This window comes from Camelus ferus, chromosome 16, assembly GCF_009834535.1.
Source record: "Camelus ferus isolate YT-003-E chromosome 16, BCGSAC_Cfer_1.0, whole genome shotgun sequence".
Lineage (NCBI taxonomy): Eukaryota > Metazoa > Chordata > Mammalia > Artiodactyla > Camelidae > Camelus > Camelus ferus.
Genome location: NC_045711.1, coordinates 39,820,451 through 39,845,909, shown reverse-complemented (window position 1 = coordinate 39,845,909; position 25,459 = coordinate 39,820,451). Strand labels below are relative to the sequence as shown.

General features: G+C 34.8%; 1 protein-coding gene and 1 long non-coding RNA gene across 2 annotated transcripts in view; one reads left to right on the top strand and one right to left on the bottom strand.

The window, feature by feature from the left end:
- CPD (carboxypeptidase D) overlaps positions 1 to 25,459 on the top strand; it is a 58,482-nt gene that overhangs the window by 866 nt on the left and 32,157 nt on the right. Inside the window, exon 2 of the mRNA XM_006185045.2 lies at positions 5,119 to 5,366. Coding sequence (XP_006185107.2) covers positions 5,119 to 5,366 — 248 coding nt within the window. The remainder of the gene's footprint in view (positions 1 to 5,118; positions 5,367 to 25,459) is intronic.
- LOC116656796 lies at positions 8,391 to 24,653 on the bottom strand. The gene is made up of 3 exons (XR_004311767.1): positions 23,924 to 24,653; positions 16,940 to 16,944; positions 8,391 to 8,402 (listed from the first exon to the last, which is right to left on the bottom strand). It is a non-coding gene; the product is annotated as an uncharacterized LOC116656796 (long non-coding RNA).

Here is a 25,459-nt window from a genome sequence, read left to right as displayed (position 1 = left end):
GCTGGGTCCAGCGCTCAGTAGGCGCTCAAACAGTGCTTCCAGGCCTAAGGGACGAGGGGAGTGAGGATGGATGGCAACACCCAGTAACGAGGACAGGACCCAGTCCGTTTAGCCTCCTGTCCCGCTAATTGCCCGAGAAGCACTGCCTGCAGGCTGTCATTTGTTCAAAGGATGCAGAGAGCGCTGTTTGGCTGGAGGGGACACTCCTTTCTGGCATTCTGGTTCCTGTTCTCACAGGACCGTAGAATATGAGCAATGGAAGAGACCTTAAGGATGACCTAGATCAGCTCACTCATTTTATAAATAGGCTGACAATATTGCGGTTGTCTTATTACTATAGGGACTGTGCTAAGGCCTTTCCTTGGACTGCATGATCTCAGTTTATGTTAGCTACAACCTGATGAGATAGATACCATTAACATCCCTGTTTTGCATAAGGGGAAGTCGAGGGTCAGACTGTTTAAATAATTTAAATAGTGCAGAGTGTGATCGGGACTTAAAATTCAGGCAACCTGATTCTTAGCGCTCTTAACAGCCATGGAAGGAGACTGTAGCCTAGAAATGACAGGTCTTCCTCTGCCGGGGTCTTCCTCTTCGTTTTTTGAGAGAAACTGGTTCATTTCCAGGCTGTACCCTCTGACTCAGCTAAGGAGCATGTGGATATGGCTGGAGAACTTGTACAGATCTGGAAACTTCATCTGTGAGCTGTTTCATTTTAGACTCTACAGTTTCTGATGCCATTTGTGCACTTTGTTAGTGGGCCAGGGCCACACTTAATACACATCTTAAGTGTTATTAAGCTCTAGGTGGGATTTAAAAAATGAAAAGAAGCATGAGGACCTCGAGAAATTGGTGTATAACAAAAGAATATTATAACTAGATATGAGTTATGTTTATATACCCAGTTAACTTTACAGGATTTGTTCCTACTGGCAAAATGCGTGTGGGCTGCAGTAATATGGGTCATCTCTGTGGAAGAGGTAGAACTTGAACTGAATGTTTCGAGATGGGTGGGATTTTCTGCAAAAAGGAGGAGGAGAGGAAAAAGGAAGAGGGAACTTACTCCAGATGGAACAATGTCTGAAGTGAGCATGCACCTCTTCTCATTTTCAAGCATCAGCTTTGCCAGCATATCCCCGTTTTTCTGTCTTTGTAAGGCTTGTGAAGCAATTTATCTTGATTTGAAGAAGCTCTCTATAGTGACAGAAAAGATGAAAGTAATAATGAACAAAGAACTTTCTCTGTGGGACTTGGAATCATCTCTTCTACAAGGTTTCGTGATGATTCCAGGATATGTAGCAGACCTTGAAAAATTCATGGGCATTATGACAATTCTAGATTCTATTTATCTCCCACCTCTCACTTTACTCCTCCTTTTAAGATCCCTCATAGATATTAATTCAACATACACTTTCTGGAAAGATTTTTCTTTTAAAGATAACAGTGTCAGGACCTCTGATCATTTACATAATAAATACAACTTTAACATACAGCTTATTGTCAGAAGCTGTGATGGCCTGGGCCTTTCTGAGATGATGTATCAAATGCACTGTTTGCATTGTTTAAATGACACGTTTAAAATGCTCCATCAGGACCCTGGCAAGGATGTAAATTCTGTGACTAGGTTTCTCCCTCTAGTATTGTGCTATGACCAAAAATGAAAATGAGCTTTGTTTTGGTGTAAGTCACCTTGAGACTATACTGAAAGCTTTAAACTTTAAATCTAGAACCAGAAATTCCCTCTACAGATAACTCTTTCCTATCACCAGTATTTAACGATTGTATGTTATGGTCTGGGCTAATTAGTTCAATGATAGGAGCTGGTGAAAATGTTAAAAGCTCACCTGTGTCAGTTGGTATTACACAGAAAGTCATTCTGTGTTGTGGCTAGGGACTACCCTAACATACCCTCCCACTTTTCAAATGTAACCCTAATTCGGAAGGGAAAGTAAGTGACTATATAAGGTGAAAATGACATCCATCTGTTCTCAATCTTAAAAACCTCAAGATGCATATTATTTAATGATGAATCAATAACAGAGAACACTGATATGTGAATAAAGTAAAAAACAAGTACACATACAATTTGAGATTAATTCCTAAATATAGAGTCACCATTATGGATAGGAAATTTAAAAACTGCAAGCATCAGTCTGTATGGGGAAATTACCTTTTTCAGTGTATTATGGGAAATAAATCATTTGAATAATTTCTTGATATCCTGTTTACCCAGCTGTATTAGAAATAAATTTTTGTTGTTATTTTGGATATGTAAAATTTTAAGACTTATTTCCTCTTGCTTTGGAAGGTGAAGTTTATTTTCTTTATTTCACTTTATACTTCATCCATTAGATGATTTTGTACTATTGATAGTTGACATATATGCTTAGGAAAATATACAAGATTTTAATTCCATCATTAAAATATTTTATAGTTTACTTGACCCTCATATTTTTGGCACACTACTTTAATTAAATATACCTGCTTAGACTTTAATAGGAAATTAGCATATAAATGATTTTATGGGTATGTTTGTGAAAAGCATTATCGTATTGTTGGGGTGGATATACATCTACAACTTCCTGAAATCTTTAGAATTTAGTTTATCAGACATCAAGTTTTCTTAATTTTTTAAAGTTATTTATAGGGTTATCTGGGGAGCATGATAGAGGTAACTTAGAGATTGACTTTTTAATATCTATAGACTGTTTATAATTTTTTATAATATATTTAGCAGTTACTTTAAATCTTATGCAAGGAATGATATATGATATTGAAACCAAGTGTGAGAAACACTTAAGAGAATTGATTTGAATAGAAACCATAAAATACCTTTCAAATAAAATTGGATTGATATGCAAAATTGGTTTGACAAAGACTTGAAAGCAGTAATCTTACAGCCACTGTAATAGATGTCACTTTCTTTTGAAATCATCCTTATAAGAGTGGCATTGGTACTTTTAAAACTATGGGAGTGGAGTAAGGAAAATTTAATAATTGAATTTTATCATTCAAGTAGATTGCAGATATTTCATTACTTTTGTTAGGCTATTTTAATAGCATTTCTGAAAAGTGTTGCAAGAAATGTCAAACAGTGAAAAAAAACAGCATTTAGTAGAGAATCTTGGAATTTAAATTTTTAATTGAAAATATATAGTTAAAGTAGCATGCTTCACTTATTTGGAATATTTAGTCACCCATTTTTTTCATTAGAATATAAGTGCCATGAGGGCGTTTTTTTGTATTTGTTTCTTCACTGATGTTCCTTAGTGCCTGGAACATTTGACTTCCAATTGACACTCAAGAAAATTTGTTGCTGAATGGATTGCCTAAACTGGGCTGGCCTTCTTGTAACTTTCCCAAAGTCAGTGCAGGGGTAAAAAGTACATAAATTATTTTAGGCATAGAAACCAGAGAGTAAATTGTTAATACCTTGCTATGGAGGAGGGATGGGTAAGGTGGAGTTAGAATGTTAGAATATACACTTAGTTTTTGTTTCTGTATCATTCTATCTGGCAATGGAAATGGGGAGGAGAATGATGGTCTGTAGGGTAGTGATTCCGTAAGCAGGGTGCTAGATATCTCCAGTTGTGCTGGGAGATGTATTTAATTCTCGTAATAGCCCTCGGAAGCAGGTGGCATTCCCATTTTTCATATGAGAGAAACTGGAGTTCAGTGAATTTAGAGGCAGCAACTTTCTGATCATGCTACTAGTGAGCAACATGTCTTGGAAACCAAATGTTCTTACCCACATTTTCCTGGTTTCAGAGCCTATGTCATTGCCACTACACCAAATGGCATCCTCCTCTGGTGTCTGGAAGTGTATTAACTATAATTATGTTAGTTTTTAACTAGTCTCCTTTCATAGTCTATTCTTGTATTTAATCACTGTCTTTATCAGCTAAGTTCTGTCTTCTGATGAGCAGATTCTGTATTACAAGTAATTTTCATTGTTTGACCTCCTCTGGAAGTACTGATCAGACTTAAAACACCTTTCAAATTAAACATATTATAGACTTAATTTTCTTCCAAGCATATAGAAAGAAGTGTTGTGTATCAACCCCCTTTAGATACCTGTATGTCAGTTTATTTCAACCACAGAAAGGGAGAAGTGAAAAATCCATTTTTCAGGTACAAAGAGAAAAGTGTTTAATCTCCACTCACAGTAATGGTTTGAACTGTTACATGAGGGGAAAATATATAAATAGGACTTGAGCATGCTTTTGCCTTTAGCTTTTACCATAAAAGGCATTCTTCAGTATTTTTATATCTATAAATTTGACCAAATTGTAAATGGGTTCACTTAAAAGTAAAAAACATTAAAAAATTAACACGTTTCTTTTATAGAAGCAGCCTAGTCTCCATGTCAGTTTATTTTTAAATGGCACAAGAACCTTGGGCTTAGAAAGAGAGCTGCTTTTACAGTGGTGCAATGGAGGACTAGTCTTTTATGTGCTATATTGTTTTTCTCTGAAAGCAGCTCACTGTGTCAGGTTTTTCTACCCCTGAATCTTCTTAACTATGGCTTCTCTCTTGAAAATGTGAATTTAGTGTATTTCAAGCTAGAATGAGGCAAAACACATCCTGTTTTAAGTTAAACTCTGTATCTTAAAAATTCTTCTTGAACAGTAATATAAAAAGCATGAAACTTAATAACCTAACTTGTGTATTCAACAAATATTTATTTATGTAAGCCAGGCCTTCTATGAAATTAACACATTATAAAATACAATTAGATTGAACTATATGAAGTTGTCATTTTTGTCAGTCAAAATATGGTTGAATATTGGCAAGTTCATATTGTTCATTGAATTTAGAATTCCCTGAAAAGATGTCTCCTTAAACATTATACTGTATTATTCAGCTATTTTTTCAACAATAGGAAAATTCCTTAAAGTTACTTGAAGTTAACTTGAATTATAAAAACTGAAATTTGTTGATTTGATAATACTTTCCATTTTCTCTTTTTATTGTTGGTCTGCTTATAACAGCTGCTAGAGTTGTCTTCTAGGTCTCAAGAGAAATATCTAAGTTCATTTATGAAAGATGTAGAATTTTGAAATACATGTTTTGTGTGCCTTTTATAAAGTGATATGTGATTTGGCTGTGTTTTCAAAGGTTTGTACTTTCTGGAAATCTGCATGGTGGCTCAGTGGTAGCAAGTTACCCTTTTGATGATTCTCCAGAACATAAGGCCACTGGAATCTATAGTAAAACATCAGATGATGAAGTATTTAAATACTTGGCAAAAGCCTATGCCTCAAACCACCCCATAATGAAAACTGGTGCACCTCACTGTCCCGGAGATGAAGATGAGACTTTCAAAGACGGGATCACAAATGGTGCGCATTGGTATGATGTGGAAGGTATGTAAAGCCCTGAATTTGCTACATTGTGCCCCTTGTTCATTTAGCTTTTTTAGTATATATACTTTTGGTGGAAAGAGGAAACTTTGAAGAATTTTAATTTTTTTTTATTTTGAAGTTTTCAAACCCACAGTAAAATTGAAAGAAAACTACATGAGCACCTATATATCCTTCATTTAAATTCACCAACTGTTACCTTACCACAGATGTTCCCTACCTCTTATAAACACACATTCTCTTTTGCCAAATGACCCAAAAGTAGGTTGCAGATTTCATGGCACTTCACCTGTAAGTACCTCCCAAGTATGTAATTTCCCAAGTACAGTGACATTCTCTTATATAACCATGTACCATTACTGTAACTGAGAAATCAACAGTAATTCAATACTGTCATCCCACATGCTGTTCATAACTCAGATTTCTTCTGTTATCCCCCAAATAGCTGTTATAGCTTGTTTTCTTCCAGATCAAATCGAATCAAGGTTTCAGCATTGCATTTGGCTCTTGTGTGTTTTTTTTTAGTTTCCCCAATCTAGCGCAGTCATACCAGTAATCTCTTTTCTTAATGACGGTGAATCCTTTGAAGACTGCAGGCCATTTGTCCCACAAAACATCCCATAGATTTGTCGCTTTCTTCATGATAAGAGTCTCAGGTCAAGATTTCCAGCAAGGCCATTATTTTGATCACATTACCAAGCACATAAAGTCAGGCTGAAGTGGCCAAGTTGGACAGCTTATTTAATGTGATGACCACCACTTCTCTCCATTTTACATAAAAGCATATTTTCATTTTGTATTTTAATCTTTGAGGTGACCGAGGAATGCTGTTTTTTAAAATTGTGGTTGAAAAGAATGTGTGTATATATATATCTCAATCATAAAATTTGCCATTTTAACCATTGTAAAATGTAGAGAATTAAGTGGTATTAATTATATTTACAGTGTTGTACATCTGTGTCCTCACTGTCTGTTTACAAAATTTTTAAAATCGCAAACAGAAACTCAATAACCATTAAGCAGTAACTCCCCATTCTCCCTCCCCCACTGCCCCAGCCACTGATAACTTCTAATTTCCTTTTTATCTCTGTGGGTTTGTATATTCTAGATATTTCATATAACTAGAATCATATCTTTGTCCCTCTGTGTCTGGCTCATTTAACTTAGCATAACATTTTCAAGGTCCATCTACTTTATAGGCTGTATCAGAACTTTATTCCTTTTTATGGCTAAGAAATATTCCATTGTATGTGTATACTTCATTTCATTTATCCAGTCATCTGTTGTTTCCACCTTTTGGCTACTATGAATAATGCTGCTATGAATGTTGGTGTACAAGTATCTATTTGAGTCATTTTCAGGTCTTCTGGGTATATTCTCAGGATCGGAATTGCTGGGTCATATGGTAGTTCTATATTTAAGTTTTGAGGAACCACCAAACTGTTTACACCATGGCTGCACCACTTTACATTCCCACCAGCAGTTTCTTGTGGAAAGCTATATTTAAAAGAATTGTTAAAATAAGCTTAAAGTTTACCTTTTACATGCTATAAAAACAGTTATTGTTCTTTTTAAACTTTCGATACCCTTTCATTAATAACTTTTGGATTTTGGATTTCCTGCATAGTCTTAGTTTAATGAAGAGTAAGCAGAAAGAACAAGTCAATCCATGGAAATATTGGCACAAACTTTTTATCTTCTTAGAATCTGCCCATGGTGAATGCCTTAGGGTCTTCCTGTACCTTTTTATTGGTAATCACATTATAAAGTATTTTATGACATTTCTCTTAATGTGCCTTCATTTAAATATTTGAATTAATTTTTGACTTTTTATGTCAAGCCATGTCTGCCCAAATTGAGTGCTAAGTTTGAGGACTTGATACTTTCTAGAGTTTTCTGGTTCTCCTATAGTTTCTACCGGTGTTTCTAATATGTAACAAATGGTTTGAAATAGAAGGGGGTTTGAATTATTTAGAAGCCAAACTTTCTGCCCATAACAATTAGAGGTGATTTGAAAATGATAAAATTTTTTTTTGTAAATAAGGGAAGTACTTTAATGTTTAATCTCATTTCAGTCTTCAGCAAATATATGTAATAAAACCTGATTTCATGAAAGAGTGGTTTTGTGATATAGTTAAGTTTCTTCATTATTTGAGATCTTACTTAAAATAATGGATTAAAAATAATTTATTTTTCCTTTTTGGAGAAATTTGCAAAAGGTTGGAAAGTAATTTCTAATTGACAGTTGATTAAGGAAGGTAAATATATGTTATACTATTTTTTTTTAAAAAAAAGTGTGTTTCCTTCACAGTAAGATTATTTGGTTAAGCCAGGCAACAAATTTTTCTGAGTCTTCAAATATCTGAAGGAGCTAAATTTTACTGCTGCCATTACTATTATTTTTATGAGCATCAACATCTTTCCTATTTTAGCTGGATGGTCAGACATATTTTGTGTTATTTCTACAATAATTAGCTTTTCTCTTACTATCTCAGCAATATTGAGCAGTTACAGTAGTTTCAACACGGAAATTCATTGTTTATCTTATACTGGACTGCAGTGAGTAAGATGTTGTGAAACCTTGTGACTAGGCATACATTCAGACCCGGATGTCCTGGAGCAGTTTTACTGACACTTTATGTGACGTATTTAGAAATTCTAGCTCAAAGAATTACAGACTTTTAGAGTTGAAATTGAATGTATTGATCTAGTCCAACCCTTTTGCTTTATAGGAAATCAGGGCCTGAGGGAAGAAATAACTTGTGTGAATCATTCATTCGTATACAAATATTTGCTGAGCACATGCCACATCCCATACACTGTATTAAGTGATGGAGATACAGTGTGAACAAAACAGAAACAATTCCTGCTGTCAGGGATCAGACAGTGTATTAGGAGTGGGGGACGTGAGGTGATCTGGCCCTCACCACCTTCACCTTCAGTGCCATATCTAGCGGCCTAGGTGGGTGGCCTTGCTTCTCTTGGTATCCGTCTAGCGAATGACTCTCCTAGTAAGGTCTGAATTGTTGTGCTCTTCTGCTAAAGCCTGTTATTGTGAGAGCCTAAGCTGAACTTATTCATGGAGTGAGCCGCCTTCTGTTTTGTTTTTTGTTTTTTAAGACCACAAGTGTGCTGATTTGTATGCCTTTTGTTTACCATTCTTTATTATTTTCTTTCTTCAGGGTTTTGAAGACATTATAAAAATCATCTGATGGTCTAGTATGTTTATTCCAAAGCAAACTTAATGAAACTGAATTCTAGTTTCCGTCAGCTTTTAAGAATTGCCCTCTTTCAATTTACAGAAATTTTTAAAAGGATGAGAAATCCCAGACCACCTATGATCAAAATTATATGATCGAAGGTCACAGTTTTGTATAACTGTTAGAAATTTTCTTGGGCATAACTTTGTTATACTTTCTTTTCCTGTAGATGTATGGACTCTGGAAGGCAGTGTAATGTAGAGGCTAAGAGGAGAGCTTTGAAATCCTGCTGCTTTGGGTTTGAATCCCAGCTCTGCCATTGACTAGGGGGGTGTGTGTGTGTGTCTCAGAGACACAAGTCCAATATATCTGTCTGTCTTTCTCTTTCTCTGAGACACACACACACACCAGTCAATCTCAATTTCCAGGTTTTCAGTTTCCAGCACATAGAACCATGTCTGATATATCGAAGTTAAGCAATAAGTCTTTTTTTGAATTTTTGAACAAATGAATTCCAAGCATCTGAAAAATGAGTACATAGTTATTTAAAATCTTAGGCAGATGAGCTTAATAGATAATCTTACAAAAATTTATAAAAATATTCTTCCTAATTTTGCTCCTACACAGAGAAAAATAAGTTTTATCTTATTGGTAGGTCCTAGATCAGTGTTTTCCAAACTTTTATTTTTTATGATGACCTACAATATAAAATATCTTTCGGTCACTTATGTATGTTTCATATATGCGTGTATATACAACTGAAACAATTTTAGGAAACTACTTACTTTGTAATGTATTCTGTTATTGTCTTTTCTAGTCTCTGCTATTTCATTAAACAAAAGAAAAGCTTGTCTGAACTTACTAATATATCTTACAACCCACCTAGTGGATCATGACCTGCTGTTTAACAGAACCTTGTTTTGGGTCACTTTGTGGCAAATTGACTTATTTTCAAATTCTAAGTAGAAACAAAACAGCTTCAAGTTTGCTTGTGAAAATCTGCTACGTAGGCTTTTTATTTTGTCCTGTCTTGTTTATATATCACTCATTTTCAGTGAGGACTGAGCTATAAATATTTATCTCAGATGATCTACTCTTAGATTGCTTTATTATATAAATGTGTACTGAGATAGGAAATTCATTAGAAATATAGTTGTCAGGCCTTCGTGTTGCTCAAGTGATCCCATGCATTCTATGGTTTCCTAAAACAGCTGCCGTAAGACATTAATACTTAACGTTGTTTTAAACCACTGCTAACTTGGGGCTGAGTCAAACTGCTAATTATGAATTTTTTTCTCTTCTGGAAGAAGAAGAAAATGTTCTGTGGATTTATCAGACTTTCTTCCCTCTCTTTTTATGCTATGGGAAGAGAGCTATGAAATGTGACCAAATAGCATATAGTGTAACTAATTCAGGTTTTTTTGGGTGTGAATCTAAACTCATTTGATCATGTGGGTAACCATTCTGTTCCTAAAATGGAGGTCAGTCTGAGCAGCACTAATGTGCTCTAAATATTGAAGTAGATTGCTGACAAAAAGGAAAGAACATGGGGGAAATAATTACCGAACAGTTGTGAATAGCACAAAAGGTTATATTTGGTCCAAAAATGGACTGAAAAGCTTATTCTTGAGGAGCATTTTCTGTGTCACTAAACAGGGCATTATGTTTCATCCTTATGACACAAGAAAATTGGAATCTATATAAAGTTAAAAAAAGAATCAGTTGGGTAGTACATAACTGAAAAAAATATAGTATCTGATATTAAGAAATAGGCAAACCCGTAAATACAGTAGGAGACTTTAAACATGCCTGTCTCAGTAGTTGTTAGATCATGAAGACAAAAAGATCAGTAAGGACACAGAGGATTTAAATAACAAACCAATCTGATGTAATGAACATGTACAAAATACTGTCTCCGTATCTAATTTTCCTGCAGAGTCTGCTTATTAATCTAAAGTATAAATGATAAGTGATTTACCATTGGTCACCACTTAATGAAGATATGTCTAGTTCTATTAGTGCTTGTGTTATTTGTTTTGAAAGTTGTATGCTAAAAACAAAGTAGCAAATTACAAAAATTTAAAGCATTTTTATAACTTTGCTTGCTTGTTTCACATTTTAGTAGGTTCAAGTCTAAACTTCTTAGCATGACACTAAAGCTCCCACAGTCTGACTCAAGCCTACATTTCTAATCTTCTCTCCTACCTCTCACCTTCCACTGAACTGCTTGTCCTTCCTGCAAAACATGAACCTTCACATATTGGACTATTCTGTTTGGAATGTTTTTCTCCAGTTCAGCTGTAACCTTCTGGAAACCTCCCCTATAGTAACTTGTCACTCTCTTGCCTTCCTAGAGCTTTTTGTTTGACATCGGTATAATGTGTATCTGCTTCTGTTGTTCGTGTTTTGTGTCTCCTGCTGGAGCATGGATTCTTTGATAATAAGGACAGTGTGGTGTTACTCATTTTGGAGTTATCTTTATACAGAATGCTTTGGCAGAGAAAGAGTCCTAGAGGAAGAGAGACTTAGGGAGGTTTTTACGATTACTTGGAGTGAGGTCTTTTTGGAGATAAGGGCTTTATCTGGAGGGATGCTGTGGGAATGAAAAGGGAGTATGAGATATATAAGAAATTTTGCAAGAATTGTGAATTGACCATCAAGCTAGATAGTAGAACAGAGTGTTAAGAAAAGGACCCAAAGATAAAACTTTGAATTTTTGAGCCTGGGTAAGTAAGAATGATAATGGAAATTGGGAAAAAACTAATTGGAGGGGTGTGTGTGTGTGTTTTCTGTTTAGATGGGAGGGAAGTGAAAATTGGAGGTGGTACTTGATGTACTAGTTGCAAGTACCCAATGTACAGTTGGGAGATAGGCTCTGGAGCTTGGGAAAGAGGTCAAGATGATAAAAGAGATTTAGGAGTTATGAGACATGTGGAAAGCATATGGCAGTGTACATGGTTTTGAAAATTGAATTAATATTGTTTCCTGGCATAATTTAACTTCTTGGAGCCAGAAATCCAACTAGAAAAAAAAATGTGTGTATATATATATATGAACAGATGGGTGCTTTTTCATCTCCAAAGTGAATGTACTTCTGGCACTTTGTACCGGGATGTTTTCTTTAAGGAATGCTGACAGTTTAGATATTCTCAGCCTGTTCATATTTTAAGAATACTATTGATAATCAAATATTCATTAGTAAAGGGCTTTTGATCTTATCTGATCTTGCACATTAAGGAGCTGGCTGGATCTCTTTTCTTCCTTTTCCTTTCCCTCTCTCTTTCAATCCAAGTGCTACCTAATTTAAAATGAAAACATGAAGGTAAAATGATACTCAAACAGAATGTTTGCTTCTACTTAAGTCATGAGTTTGCTTTAGTAAACTAAAATATAGCCTCATGTAAAATCTGACCTTTAGGAGCAGTGTGGTGTATATTTTGTAATATAATAATAGACTTACAGGAACGTTGAGAACTAAACACTACTTTAGGGTTTGGCCACTGAATCTTCAGATACAATATCTAAAAATTGGATGTGCTCTTTTTTTTTTTTTTTTGAACTAAGGTGGTAGAGAATGAGAAAGTGCTTGAAGAAAAAAAAAAAGGAAAATGCAGTTCAAATAGCTGTGTGAGAGATAGTGTTAACCAAGTTAGACAAAACTGAAAACAAATACAGGACTGTGTAATTTAGTTTAACTTTGTAGAAGCATATCATTAGCAAATATATATTCAGTGGGAGTGGTGAAGGAAATAGGTTTTCATAAGATAAGTTGCTCAGAATACAAAGGCCAAGTTCAGTTAAGATTTAGTGAAAGTAAACTTGAATTTAAAGACCATCAATTTGGGACAGTTTTTTTCAAAGGCAACCTCTGTTTTTTCCATTTATTTGTCCCAGATGTTCCACTTAAAATTTTTTATGAACATCATGTTCATTAACTTTTAAAAATATCTCAAGAAGTGCAAAATTATCACTTAATAACTCACTATCCATAAATTATTCACAGAAGTCAGAGTTGTGAGGACTTCTCACTATTGTTTGAAGTAATTTTATTAAAGAAATAACAGTAAGCTGCAAATTTACATATAGAGTGGAAATTGCCTATCTATATTTATGTATTCTAAAATGCTTTTCCTAATGAAAAAAATACATTGCAGTTTTTTTCTGTAAAAGATTTATAGGATTCTTGTATAAAACAGTTTGATACTTTATAGTTGGCCTCCTGAGGAAAGTTTAAAAAAAAACTTGCTATGTTTAAGTTTTAACATCGAAGCATTGGTTATATTTTTTTCCCATTAGCTTTCTGTGTAAGACATGAGTGAATCATTAGTGTCCCATCTTTGAATGAATGGTTGAATTTATTTAAGTGCTCTCCACCTCCTTAAAGCTAGATCTCTCTAGTGAAAACAGTAGTAGGGACTGTTTCCATGATAAAAATGAATTGAATATCTTAAAGCATATGAAGATTATGTGTGAGACAAATGGATTAACGTAGTTGAATGAATATGAGTAGATCCTTTGATGAGAAGATTTAGCTACCCATAACTAGTAGTATTGATCACAATTTGTTGTGGTGCTGGACAGATTCCTAATGGTTATTAGTCATTCTTTAATGTTGGTAAAGGAATGAAAACATTGTAGTTTTCACAATACATTGCATTCACTTTTTTCTGAGCATGGAAAACTCTGGATTGGTAAATAGGCTTAAAAGTAAAATGTATACCATTTGTCTTTTTTTTTTGCCAATTCCCCTTGGAAATAGAGGAAATAGTCTAAATCAGTGGTTTTGAAACAGGGTATGTGTGGGGAGGAGGAGGAGACTGGTTAGTTAGGATACCTTTAAGGAAATAAATTTCCAGATCTTCCATACCTACTCTTTCCTAAAATTGTTCTGCCTAAGATGCTGGCTGTGGAGGCTCAATCCCATATCCTCTTCTCTTACTTAACTGAAGATAGGTGTACTTTCCTACTCACTTGAATCATACTGTGGTATGCTGATTTAAAGTTTAACAAACTTCCAGGGCACCAAAAACAAAAGGGACAATTTGGTGATTACTTTAATGGTACCATAAAAGCATCACTCAAACTTCTCACTAAAAGATATAGTTTCAGTAGTTTAGCACCTGTTAGGTTTATTATTTATCAAAACCTATAATAAAACTGTGCCTTTACTGATAAATTGTATACCAATAGTTATTATAATAATATAATCTAGAAGACAAAAATTTAATAGTGCATCAAGTTTATTGGAAATTAGATACACATACATATATATTATAAATTGAAGTATTATAGGATGATCAATAAAGGACTTTCAAGCTCACAAGTGTATCCCATTCAGATAATCAGTGGAGCAAGTGGAATGGAAATAAAAGTTCAAGGGGAAAAAGAAGATGTACAACTACTCCTGTTGAAAAAGAGTATATTCATGCAGGTTTTAAATAGATGATTCTAGTAATCAAATCTCTATAGTATTTTTATTTATTTGGATTCACCTAAAATAATAACGTAAGAGTTTTATTTAAAAATATAAAAATTTACATTATGCAAGGAATTACATTGTTTGCAACTGTTTAAATTTAAGATGGAAACTTTTAGATACCAACTTTAAAATGTGTGAAGTGTTGTATAATTTTTCAAAATTATTTTACTATGAATAAAAAAGTTTGAAGGTCATTAGTTTAGATAGCCCCCTAAGTGACTAGTGGATGTTAAAGGTTTGCTTACTTATGATTTTTAATAAGTAGAGTAAATAGCAGGTCCTTTATACTATTAGTAAAGTGCTTTATTGCTTTGAGCTATGCCTATAGTGAATGTTTCACTTCTCAAATTAACATTTTCTTTGACTGGTTAAAGACAATGTTCTGAAATCAGACATTTTATCCTTAAGTCTGTGTTGAGGCACATAACATATCAGCTTAACAAAATAAACGAATGTCTTAAGTGAATCTGGCAGTAGCTGCAGCTGTCAGTAATGTCAGATCTATCTGTAGATCAGTGTTCTCCCTCACGGTGAACTCTAGCTTTGTGTAAGCAGGTTTACTGTTAAGGAAAAAAATCGAGAAAACGAATCTGAACCAGCTACTTAACTAAGATTACTTATACAGTCTTTGACATTTAGTAGTGGAAAAATAAGTGTGAAGCTTAACACAGATGGCAAATAATGCCTATTTGTGGCATCTCACAAAAAAATTCTTAAATTATTCATAACTCAGTTAACATCGCCATTTATTTCCGGGTTTTTAGATGATTTTTTAGAAGTAATTTTAAACTAAAACTTGAAGCTGGTTAACAAAGACTTTTCGATACTCTAAAGTTAGGATAGCTTTATCCTTTTTGTCTTGTGAAATAAGTTAGTTTGCTACACTTCTGATGTTGATTGACTTATGAGTTTAGAAAGACGTAGATTAAGGTGTGTATCACAGCTCACTAATTGCCTTCTGGGAATGGCTCATTATTATAGACTCAGAGGAATGTGCCTTACTGTTACGAGATTTCATCAAGACAAGGATATTTTGTAGGTAGTTTTCTGTTATTGATTTCTATATAATTCCATCATGTCGAAGAACATATTTTGTATTTCAGTTCTTTTGAATGTGTTGTTTGTTTTGTGACCCAGGATATGGTCTGTCTTGGTGAATGTTCTGCATGTACTTGAAAAGAATGTGTTCTGCTGTTGTTGGGTGTGATGTACTGTAAATGTCACTTAGATATAGTTGGTGTTTTTCAATTCTTGTCTATCCTTTGCTGATTTTCTGTCTACTTGTGCTGTTGATTACTGAGAAAGGAATGTTGAAGTCTGCAACTATGATTGTGGATTTGTTTGTTTCTTCTTTTAGTACTAGTAGTTTTTGTTTCATGTATTTTAAAGTTCTCTTGTTAGGTGGCACATATAGGATTTGTTATATTGTCTTGATAAATAGACTTTTTTATTATTCTGTTATATCCCTCTTTATACCTGCACTTTTCCTTGCTCTGAAGTCTACTTTATTTGATATTAAAACAGCCATTCCATCTTTCTTTTGATTTGTTTGCATAGTATATCTTTTTCCATTCTTTTACTTTTAGCTTATTAATACCATTATATTTAAAGTAAGCATATAGTTGGGTCTTGTTTTTTGATTCAGTTTGACAGTTTCTTTTAGTTGGTGCATGTACACCATTTACATTGAATATAACTGTTGATATGTTTGGATTAAGGTATACCTTTTTAGTATTTTTGTTTGTCCCTCAGTTTTTTATTCCATTGCTTCCTCTTTCCTGACTTCTGTTACATTGTTTGGATGTTTATTATATCATTTTAACTATAGTTTTTTTTACTATATCTCTTTGTAAGGTTTGTTTTGGTAGTTGCTCTTTATATTTTGTATGTAAAATTACAATTTACATACTTAACTCTTCATAGTTCTACCTAGAAGTAATATTTTACCACTTCAAGAATGTACAGATCTTACCACTACACTCTTTACCCCTCCCTACTTTATGTTGTAGTTTTATTATATGTATTACACATATATACATTATATGTATATTATATGGATTATATACATATACATTAAAAACCACACCAGACTGTGTTATAATTTTTGCTTTCAACTGATATACATATTTTTGAAAACTTAAGAGGAGAAAAATAGTTTATTATATTTACCCATTCTGTTTTTTTACCATTTACCATTCTGTTTTTTTCATTCCTGGAGTTCCAAGTTTTTCTCTGGTATCATGTCTCTTCTGCCTGATGAACTTTCTTTAGCATTTCTTTTAAAGCATATCTGCTTGTGGTTGTTAGCTTTCCTTCACTGAGAATATCTGTTTTTGACTTCATTCCTGAAGGATATTTTCCCTGCATATAAAACTCTTGAGTTCTGGATTGACTTTTTTTTTTTTTTTTTTAAATATTTTGTGTCATTGTCTTCTGGCCTCATGGCTTCTGATGAGAAATTCAGTCCTTTAAATTGTTTCCCTATATAAATGTGTCATTTTTCTCTGACTACTTTCAAGATTTTTTCCTTTGTCTTTGATGAATTTCTTTGAGTTATCCTGTTTGAGATTTTTTGAGCTTCTTGAAATATAAGTTTATGCCTTTTGCCAAATTTGGTAAGTTTTTAGCCATTATTTCTTCAACTTTTTTTTTTCAGTATGGCACTGTTTTTCCTCTCCTTTGAGACTCCAGTGGCAAGAATGTTAGACATTTTGGTACTGCTCCTAAAACTGTTTTCTCTCTATTATCCAGATTAGGTGATTTTTATTTACTTATTTTCAAATTAACTCTCATTTTATTTGTCATTTCCATTCTTCTATTGAATTCATCCAGTAAAATTTAAACTTTGAGGTTATTATATTTTTTACTTCTGAAATTTCCATTTTATTCTTTTTTACATCTTCTGTTTGTTTCTTTTATTTCATTTCAAGACTATCTAACCTTACTTCCTCAAAACATGGCTATAATAATTGCTTTAAGGTTAGTCTGATAATTCCAACATCTGGGTCATCTTGAGGTTAGTGTGTATGGGTTATTTTTCCCATGCAAGTTGTTGACATTTTCCTAGTTCTTCAAATGTCAAATAATTTTGGATTATATTCTGGACATTTTGAATCTATGTTATGAGAGCTGAGCCTTGTTTAAATCCTTTCAAAAGTGGTAACTTTTTGTTTGTTCTAGCAGTAAATGAGTTTGGTTCAGCTGCAAGTTTTGACTTGCCTTCTGTGGGCTGTGATTCCACTGTCAGTTCAGTTTTCAGAGCCTTTGCACTGCCTATTCAGATCTGTCCTGTGTGTGCACTACTCAGGGACCAGTCTAGAACCTGGACAGTGGTCTGTTCTATAGATCAGTTCCCGGTGCTCTTGGTACGTTGTTTAGGGTCAGACGCTCACACGTGCTGTAGAGGGTTGAGCCCAGGAGTTCATAGAAAACTTTTTAGGACCCTTGAGCTCTCTCCTGTCTACGGTCTCAAAATCTCTGACTTCCAAGGTCTCGCCAAATAGAAGATAAATAAAGGCATCAAAGGATGTGTAATATCATTAATTGTCAGGGAAATACAGGTGAAACCACAGTGAGATACACTGCACACCCACTAGGATACTTAAAAGGCTGAGCAATTGCTTGAGCAGCTTGTTAGGTAAGGATGCAGGGCAACTGCAGCATTCATACCTTGATGAGGGACATGTGAAATGGTACAGCCACTTCAGAAAACAGTTTGACAGTTTCTTATGAAGTTAAACGTAGACTTACTTACCATGTGATCCAGCCATGCCAATCCTAGGTATTTCCCCAAAAACATGAAAAAATATGTTCACACTAAGACTTAGATATAGCTTTGTTCATAATCCCCCAAAACTGAAACCAATCAAATATTCATCACATGGTGAATAGATGTACTACATTCATACAATGGAATATACATTAATAAAAAGGAGAATTTGTATATATAATAATATGAATGAATCCCATAAACATTATGCTAAGTGAAATAAGCCTGATACAAAAGACTGTACATTGTGTGACTTCATTTATATGACATTCTGGAGAAGAGAAGAATATGGGGAAAGAAATTAGATTAATAGTTCCCCACAGCCTGGGAGCAGAGGAAGGGAACTTTTTCTGGAGTGATGCAGAATGTTCTGTATCTTGTTTATAGTAGTGGTTAAATGACTGTACACATTGTACTGTACACTTAAAGGGGATTACAGTGTGTAAATTGTAGCACAATAAACTTTTTAAAAAAGCTATAAAGGAGCATGTTGATTAGAGTTTGTCAAATTGTTTTGGATCAGTTACCTGATTCATACTTGAGTAAAGGGGAATTGAGAAACTGTAGGCTTCAAAGAAGAATAAAATTTAAAGTATCCTGCAAAAAGGTATGTCTTGTATATGCTGTTTTATAACCTTTTTTTATTATTACATGTTAATATCACGACCACGAATGTGTGTCTGCAACATTTTAAATGGTTGCATACTAGCCCATTTTTCATCCTAATTTGCTAAAGTGATCCACTATTTTTGCACACTCAGGTTGTTCCCAGTTTTAGTATCCTTCAGGTTAAACAATATAGTACTCATCATTGTAGCTGTTATCTTAGAATAAATTCATGAAAAAGGAATTTCTGTGTTAAGTTCTTGCCTGTTTTAAAGACTTTATATACATATTACTAAATTGTTACCCAGTTCTTTATGACTTTATTTTTATCTGTTTTTTTTTCTTTGTTTTGCTTTTTTAAAGGGAGGGTTGTTTTTTTTTTTTTCTTTTTTAACCATTTTTGGAGGGGAGGAGTAATTAGATTTTTTTTTTTAACTTTTTTAATGGAGGTACTGGGATTGAACCCAGGACTCCATACATCCTAAGCACACATTCTATTACTGAGCTATACCCTCTCTCCTAAAGGCAGTTTTTTGATCAACAGATACTTTACAGTTTTTAGGTAGTTGAATCTATCATCCTTTTCCTTTTATGGTTTGCTGTCATACTTAGAAAGGCTTTCCTCATCCTGAGAGTGTGAAAATACTAGTTGGCTTCTGATTTTGTTTATAGCTTCATTTTACATTAAATTCCACATGGGCTTAAGACTTTATTTGGCATGGTATGAGGTAAATATCACCTTTTTTGTCACACAGTTAACCAGTTATCCATATAACAGTTACTAATTGTTTCCCCATTGGTTTTAAATGTGTCTTCAATTATATTCCAAATGCATTTGTTTCTGTCACTGTGCTTTCTGTTTTGTTCTGCCAGTCTATTTATTTTGACATCTTAATTGCACTGCTTTAGTAAGAATGATTTTATAATACATTGTAATATCTGACAGTACAAGTCTGTTATCATTTTAATTTTTTAATGTTGTTTTGGATATTCTCATCCATTTATTTTTTTGATTCTAGATTATTTTATTCACTTCCAGTAAAAACCTATTTTTCTGCATGATATTTGTAAATTAATTTCAGGGAAATTTGATATCTTTATAAGCCTCTTATCTAAAAGCATGAGATTACATCTCTCAGTAAAATTTTATAATGTTGATTTACACTATGCATTTTATTACATTTAATCTTATACATGTTGTGAGTTTTGTTGCTAGTATCTTTTTTCTGTTATATTTTCTTATTGCTGAAATACAGGAAAGGCATTGATTTATGTACTGTTTTTACATAGACATCCTTTTATTTCCAATATCATTTTGCATGACTTTCATGACTTTCTGTTAAATAGTGTCTTATCAAAGGAAAATTTGGGGAATGTATGTCAAGATTTAATATTCTGTATTTCCACTAAATTACATATTATGCAGTTAATATTAATTCTATAAAGATGTGTTACAGTTAGGTAAACTATTCAATGTAATATTTCCCTAAACCTATAGGACCTACAAAAAGAAATTTGTTGCCTTGAATCAGACCTTTAGTTTTAGACGTTCGTAGAGTTATATGTTAAAAAAACTCACTATTTATATAGTGTGTGATCTGTAGGAACAGAGGCCACCGAATGTAGTTTCTTCTCTGGGAATTGAGTCTTATTTTTAAAAGACTTCTTGTCCTTCCTCCCCACGCCCTACCCTGGGTTTATGTTTGTACATGTTATTGATTGGAGCTGGCTAGTTACAGTTCTATTACACCTAAATAGCTAATAGATAACATTCTAAAATATGACTGTAAGTTTTGTCTTCTTGTGGCTCTTAGCTAGTATTTCTTAAATTGCTGCTGAAGTAAGATAAAGTGTAGACAAAAGAATGATAGAACTCAAGTCTGGTGATTATAGTATTGTAAGTAGTCTATTTCACTGCCTTCTGGCATAATTAAATTATGAGTTGACTGTGTTTGCAGTTTGATACACCTGTTAAGTTTTTTTCCTTAGATGGGAAGATTTTTTTCTATTAAGTTTCACATATGCAAAAAAAAATAGATTAGTTCACACTTTCATTGCTCTGAAATTGTTATTTTTATGTGTTCCTTTTCCTCACTGAGACTCTAAACTCTGAATGGAAATATGTCTTATTTATAAATCCCTATAATCTTAGTATAATGTCTTACAAACAATGACCATTGTACTGTGACCAATACAGTAGTAAAAATTGGAGGTTAATAAGTATGATGTACAGTGACTGACATTTGTATGTCCACATGTGTACAGGCAGGTGAGAGTTACCAAATGTGATCGGAGGTCAGCAATGACCGAAAGTGACTAACATCACTTAGTGACTAGATATGATTTGAAGAGATATAAAAATCAGCATCTCACCATTTTTCTCTCAAACCCAAACTGAGTGCCAAGATGTTGGCAGATAAGAGAAAACCAAAAGGTGGATAGCTTGCCTTCTCAGAAAAAAAGGTTAAGACCCAGTTAACTGGGTTTATGGTAGTTAAAAACCTGCACATATATTCTGGGAAGACAAACTCTATTTGACATCTCCACGTGGATGTTCAATGGGAATCTCAAACTTAATGCATTCAGAACAGAAATCCTAATTTCCCATTGCCCCAACCTACTTAACTTTCATTCTTTCAACCAATATTTATTGAAGGACTACCCTGTGCCTGGTGCTGTTCTAGTGCTTGGACTATCCATCAATGGACATAACAAATATCTCTGCCCTCATGTTGCTTATAATCTTGCAAGGAGATACAGGCAGTAAATAATAAACATAATAAGTAAATTGTTGAAGTGCTGTAGAAAAAAACAAAAAAAAACAAAAATGTGAGGAATTTTGAGTGCTGGTGAGATGGGCTTTGGGGGTAGTTGTGGGGAAAAGTGAGTAGCAACTTTTAAAAGAGGAAATCAGGATGAGCCTCATTGTCAAGTTGAAATTGGAGTTAAGAGCTGGAGGTAGAGGGTAAGGAAATCTGAGGGAAGAGCATACTAGGCAAAGGGAACAGCTAGAGCAAAGACCCAAGGTCAGGAGATACCTAGTGTATCCAGTGAACAGCAGGGAGGCCAGTGTGGCTGGTGCAAAACTAGTGTTGGGGAGAGATAAAAGGAGGCTAAAGAGGGAAGGAGAGTCGTGGAGAACAAATGATTCAGGGCATTAGGCTTTGTCTTTTAGTCTGAGTGAAATAGTCCTCGTATAGGGGAATAACATCTGATTTCCATTTTAGCAGAATTATTCTGGCATCTCTGTTGAGAAAAGAACATAGAAGGCCTAGGGCAGGAACAGGGAGACCTGTTAAGAGTGATTGCAGAAGTCCAGATGGAGAAAGCATCATGGCTTGTTCCAGAGCAGCGGCAGTAGAGGTGAGAAGAAATCTTTGGATTCTGGATATATTGTGAAGTTAAAACTAGCAAGATTTCCTGATACTTTAGTTAGGCGAAGTGACTCCAAGGCTTTTGGCCTGAGCAGCTAGAAGAATGGAAGTGCCCTTAACCATGGGAGAGACTGCAGGTAGAGCAGGTTTAAGGAAGGTGAGGATATGTTAACTTTGTGATATCCAAGTAGAGATATTGAACAGGCAATTGGATATACAAGTCTGGAATCTCGGAAAGAGGTGTAGGCTGGACATAGAAATTTGAATTGCCAGCCTGTAGATAATACTTAAACCATGGACCTGCATGAGGCACCAAGGAAATAAGTAAAATAAGAGAAGAGGACCAAAGACAGCCTTAGACATGCCCTGTATGTTTCCTTTGTTCTCCTTCACCCTCTCAGTTAATGACAGTACTGTTTCCATAGTCTCTCAAGTCAGAAATCTAGACGTCATTTTTGAGTCCTTTTAAACAAGTCCTTTCTACATTCAAATCTCTCTGTTTTATCTCCATTATCACCAGCCTAGTTCAAGCCATCATTCTAATTCATCTCCCTGCTTTTCTTTTTGCTTCTCTGTAATTGTTTTTCACCCAGCAGTCAGAATGATCTTTTTAAAAAGGCAGTTCAGATTATGTCGCACCTCTGTTCGGAACCCTCCAGTGTTCTGTGCAGCAAGGGAAACAATCAACAGAGTGAAAAGGCAACCTACTGAAAATATTTGCAAACTATGTATCAGTTAATGGGTTAATACTCAGAATATATAAAGAACTCCTACAACTCAACAAAAAGCAAGTAATCTGATTAATAAATGGGCAAGGGACTTGAATAGACATTTCTTCAAAGAACATATATAAATGGCCAACACACACATGAAAGGATACTCAATATCACTAATCATTAGGAAAAAGCAAATCGAAACCACGAGATATCACCTTATACTCTTAGGATGAACACTATCAAAATAAATAAATAAATAAATGTTGGTGAGGATGTGGAGAATTTGGATCCCTTTTCATGGTTGGTAGGAATATAAAATAGTGCAGTTGCTATGGAAAACAGTATGGAGCTTCTTCAAAAAGTTAAAAATAGAATACCATATGATTCAGCAGTCCTACTTCTGGGTATAAATACAACAGAATTGAAAGGTGTTTGTACACCCATATTCACTGCAGCATTATTCATAGTTGTGAAGAAGCGACCTAAATATCCATTGACAGGTGAATGGATAAAGAAAATGTGGTCTATACATACAGTGAAGTATTATTCAGCCAAAAAAGAAGGCAATCACATCTGATAAAGGACTTATCCAAAATACACAAAAAACCCTTAAGACTCAACACTTAGGAAACAATAACCTAATTTTAAAACGGGCCGAAGATCGTAACAGACATCTCACCAACAGGATGTATAGATGGCAAATAAACATGAAAAGATGTCCCACATCATGTGTCATCAGGGAAATGCAAATTAAAACAAGTTACCACTACAGACCTGTTAGAATGGCCAAAATCCAGAACACAGCAAATGCTCGTGAAGACATGAAGCAACAGGAACCTCTGAGTCATTGTTGGTGGGAATGCAAAATGGTACAGCCACTTTGGAAGACACTTTGGTGGTTACTTATAAAACTAAACACACTCTAAAAGTACAACCCAGCAACTGTGCTCTTAGGTATTTACCCCAAGGAGTTGAAAATTTCTGTCCTCACAAAAACTTGCACACAGATGTTTATAGCAGCTTTGTTCATAATAGCCAAAACTTGGAAGCAACCAAGATGTACTTCAATAGGTGAATGGATAAAATAAACTGTGGTACATCCAAAAGAGGCATATTATTTAGCACTAAAAGGAAATGAGCTATCAAGCCATGAAAAGACATGGAGGAACCTTGAATACCTATTACTGAATGAAAGAAACCAACCTGGAAAGACTACATAGTATATGATTCCACCTATATTACACTCTGGAAAAGACAAAACCATATGGAAATAGTAAAAAGACCAGGGGTTTGGGGGGAGGAAGGGATGGAGAGGCAGAACATGGAGGATTTTTAGGGCAGTGAAACTACTCTGTATGACACTATAATAGGAAAACGTGTCATTATACATTTGTGAAAACTTATGGCTTATACAACACAGAGAGTGAACCCTAAGGTAAACTATGGACTTTGAGTGGTATTGATGTGTGGATGTAGGCTCATCAGTTGTAACAAATGTGCCACTCAGGTGGGGGATGTCGGTAATAGGGGAGGCTATGCATGTATGGGGCCAAGGGATATATGGGAAATCTCTATACCTTCTGCTCAGTGTTACTGCGAACACAAAATTGCCCTAAAAAAGTTATTTGTTTTTTGTTTTATGAATCAAGTGACAGGAAAGAAAAGCTAATAGGCTTTCTACAGAATGAATATGTGGGCTTATGTAGATGTAGAAGTGGTGAAGGTGGTTGCCTACGGATGCTTATTCCCCTTTATGCTTTCCTCTTCCACCAAACACATTGTGAAAGTGTCTGTTGTGTCTTTTGTTTTTTCCCTGGTTTATGTTAACTATGCCACTTACGTTAACTAGCCTTTCTTTTTTTCACTTGTCACCTTCTTTTTAAATTTTTTTAATTTATTTTTAATTGAAGTATAGTTGACATACAATATTGGTTTAAGGTGTACAACATAGTGGTTCAACATTTGTGTATATTATGAAATGATCTCCATGATAGGTCTGGTGACCATCTGTCACTGTAAAAGTTATGACAGTATTGTTGACTTTATTCCCTGTGCTGTGCATTGTATCCCCATGACTTATTTTTGTATGACTGGAAGATACACTGTTAATCCCCTTCACCTATTTTGTCCATTCCTCTACCCTTCTTCCCTCTGGCAACCACCAGTTCTCTGTTCCTTTGTTCTGTGTCTGTTTTTATGCCAGTTGATTCCCTCTAGTGTTTTTTTAGTTATTGTATTTAGTATTATTTTAGTTATTGTATTCTTCAGCTCTAATTGGCTCTTTTTATATTTTCTCTTTGTTGAAATTCTCACTGTGTTCATTCTTTTCCTGTGTTCAGTGAGCATCTTTATGATCAGTACCTTTAACTTTTTATCAGGTAGATTGTTTATCTCCTTTTCATTTAGTTCTTTTTCTGAGGTTTTGTCTTGTTCCTTCACTGGGAACACATTCCTCTGTCTCCTTATTTGGCCTATTTTTCTGTGCTGATTTCTTTGCATTTGGTAGGTCTATTATGTCTCCTGATCTTGAATAAGTGGCTTTATGGTGGAGATCTCCTATGGGGCTCAGCAGCATGCTCCCCTCAGGCCACCCAAGCCAGATGCCTCAGGGGTGTTCCCATGTGGGCTGCTTGTGCCTTTTTGCTGTAGCAGGGCCAACTGCTCGGGCACACTGGTGGGCAGTACAGGCCCTGGCATGGCTGGCTGGCTGTGAAGCCCAGCGTTGTGTGACCACTGTGGTCAAGATGCTGGGTGAGGCAGGCCCCCAGCTCTAACAAGCTAGTGGGAGGGTTCCAAAATGGTGCCTGTCAGTGCTGGTGTCAACATGATAAAATGAGGTCACAGAAATGGCTGCTGCCAGCATCTCAGTCCCCAGGGGGAGTCCCAGCTGCCTCCTGCCTCTCCAGGAGGCTCTCCAAGATCGGCACGTGGGTCTGACCTAGGTGCCTTTCA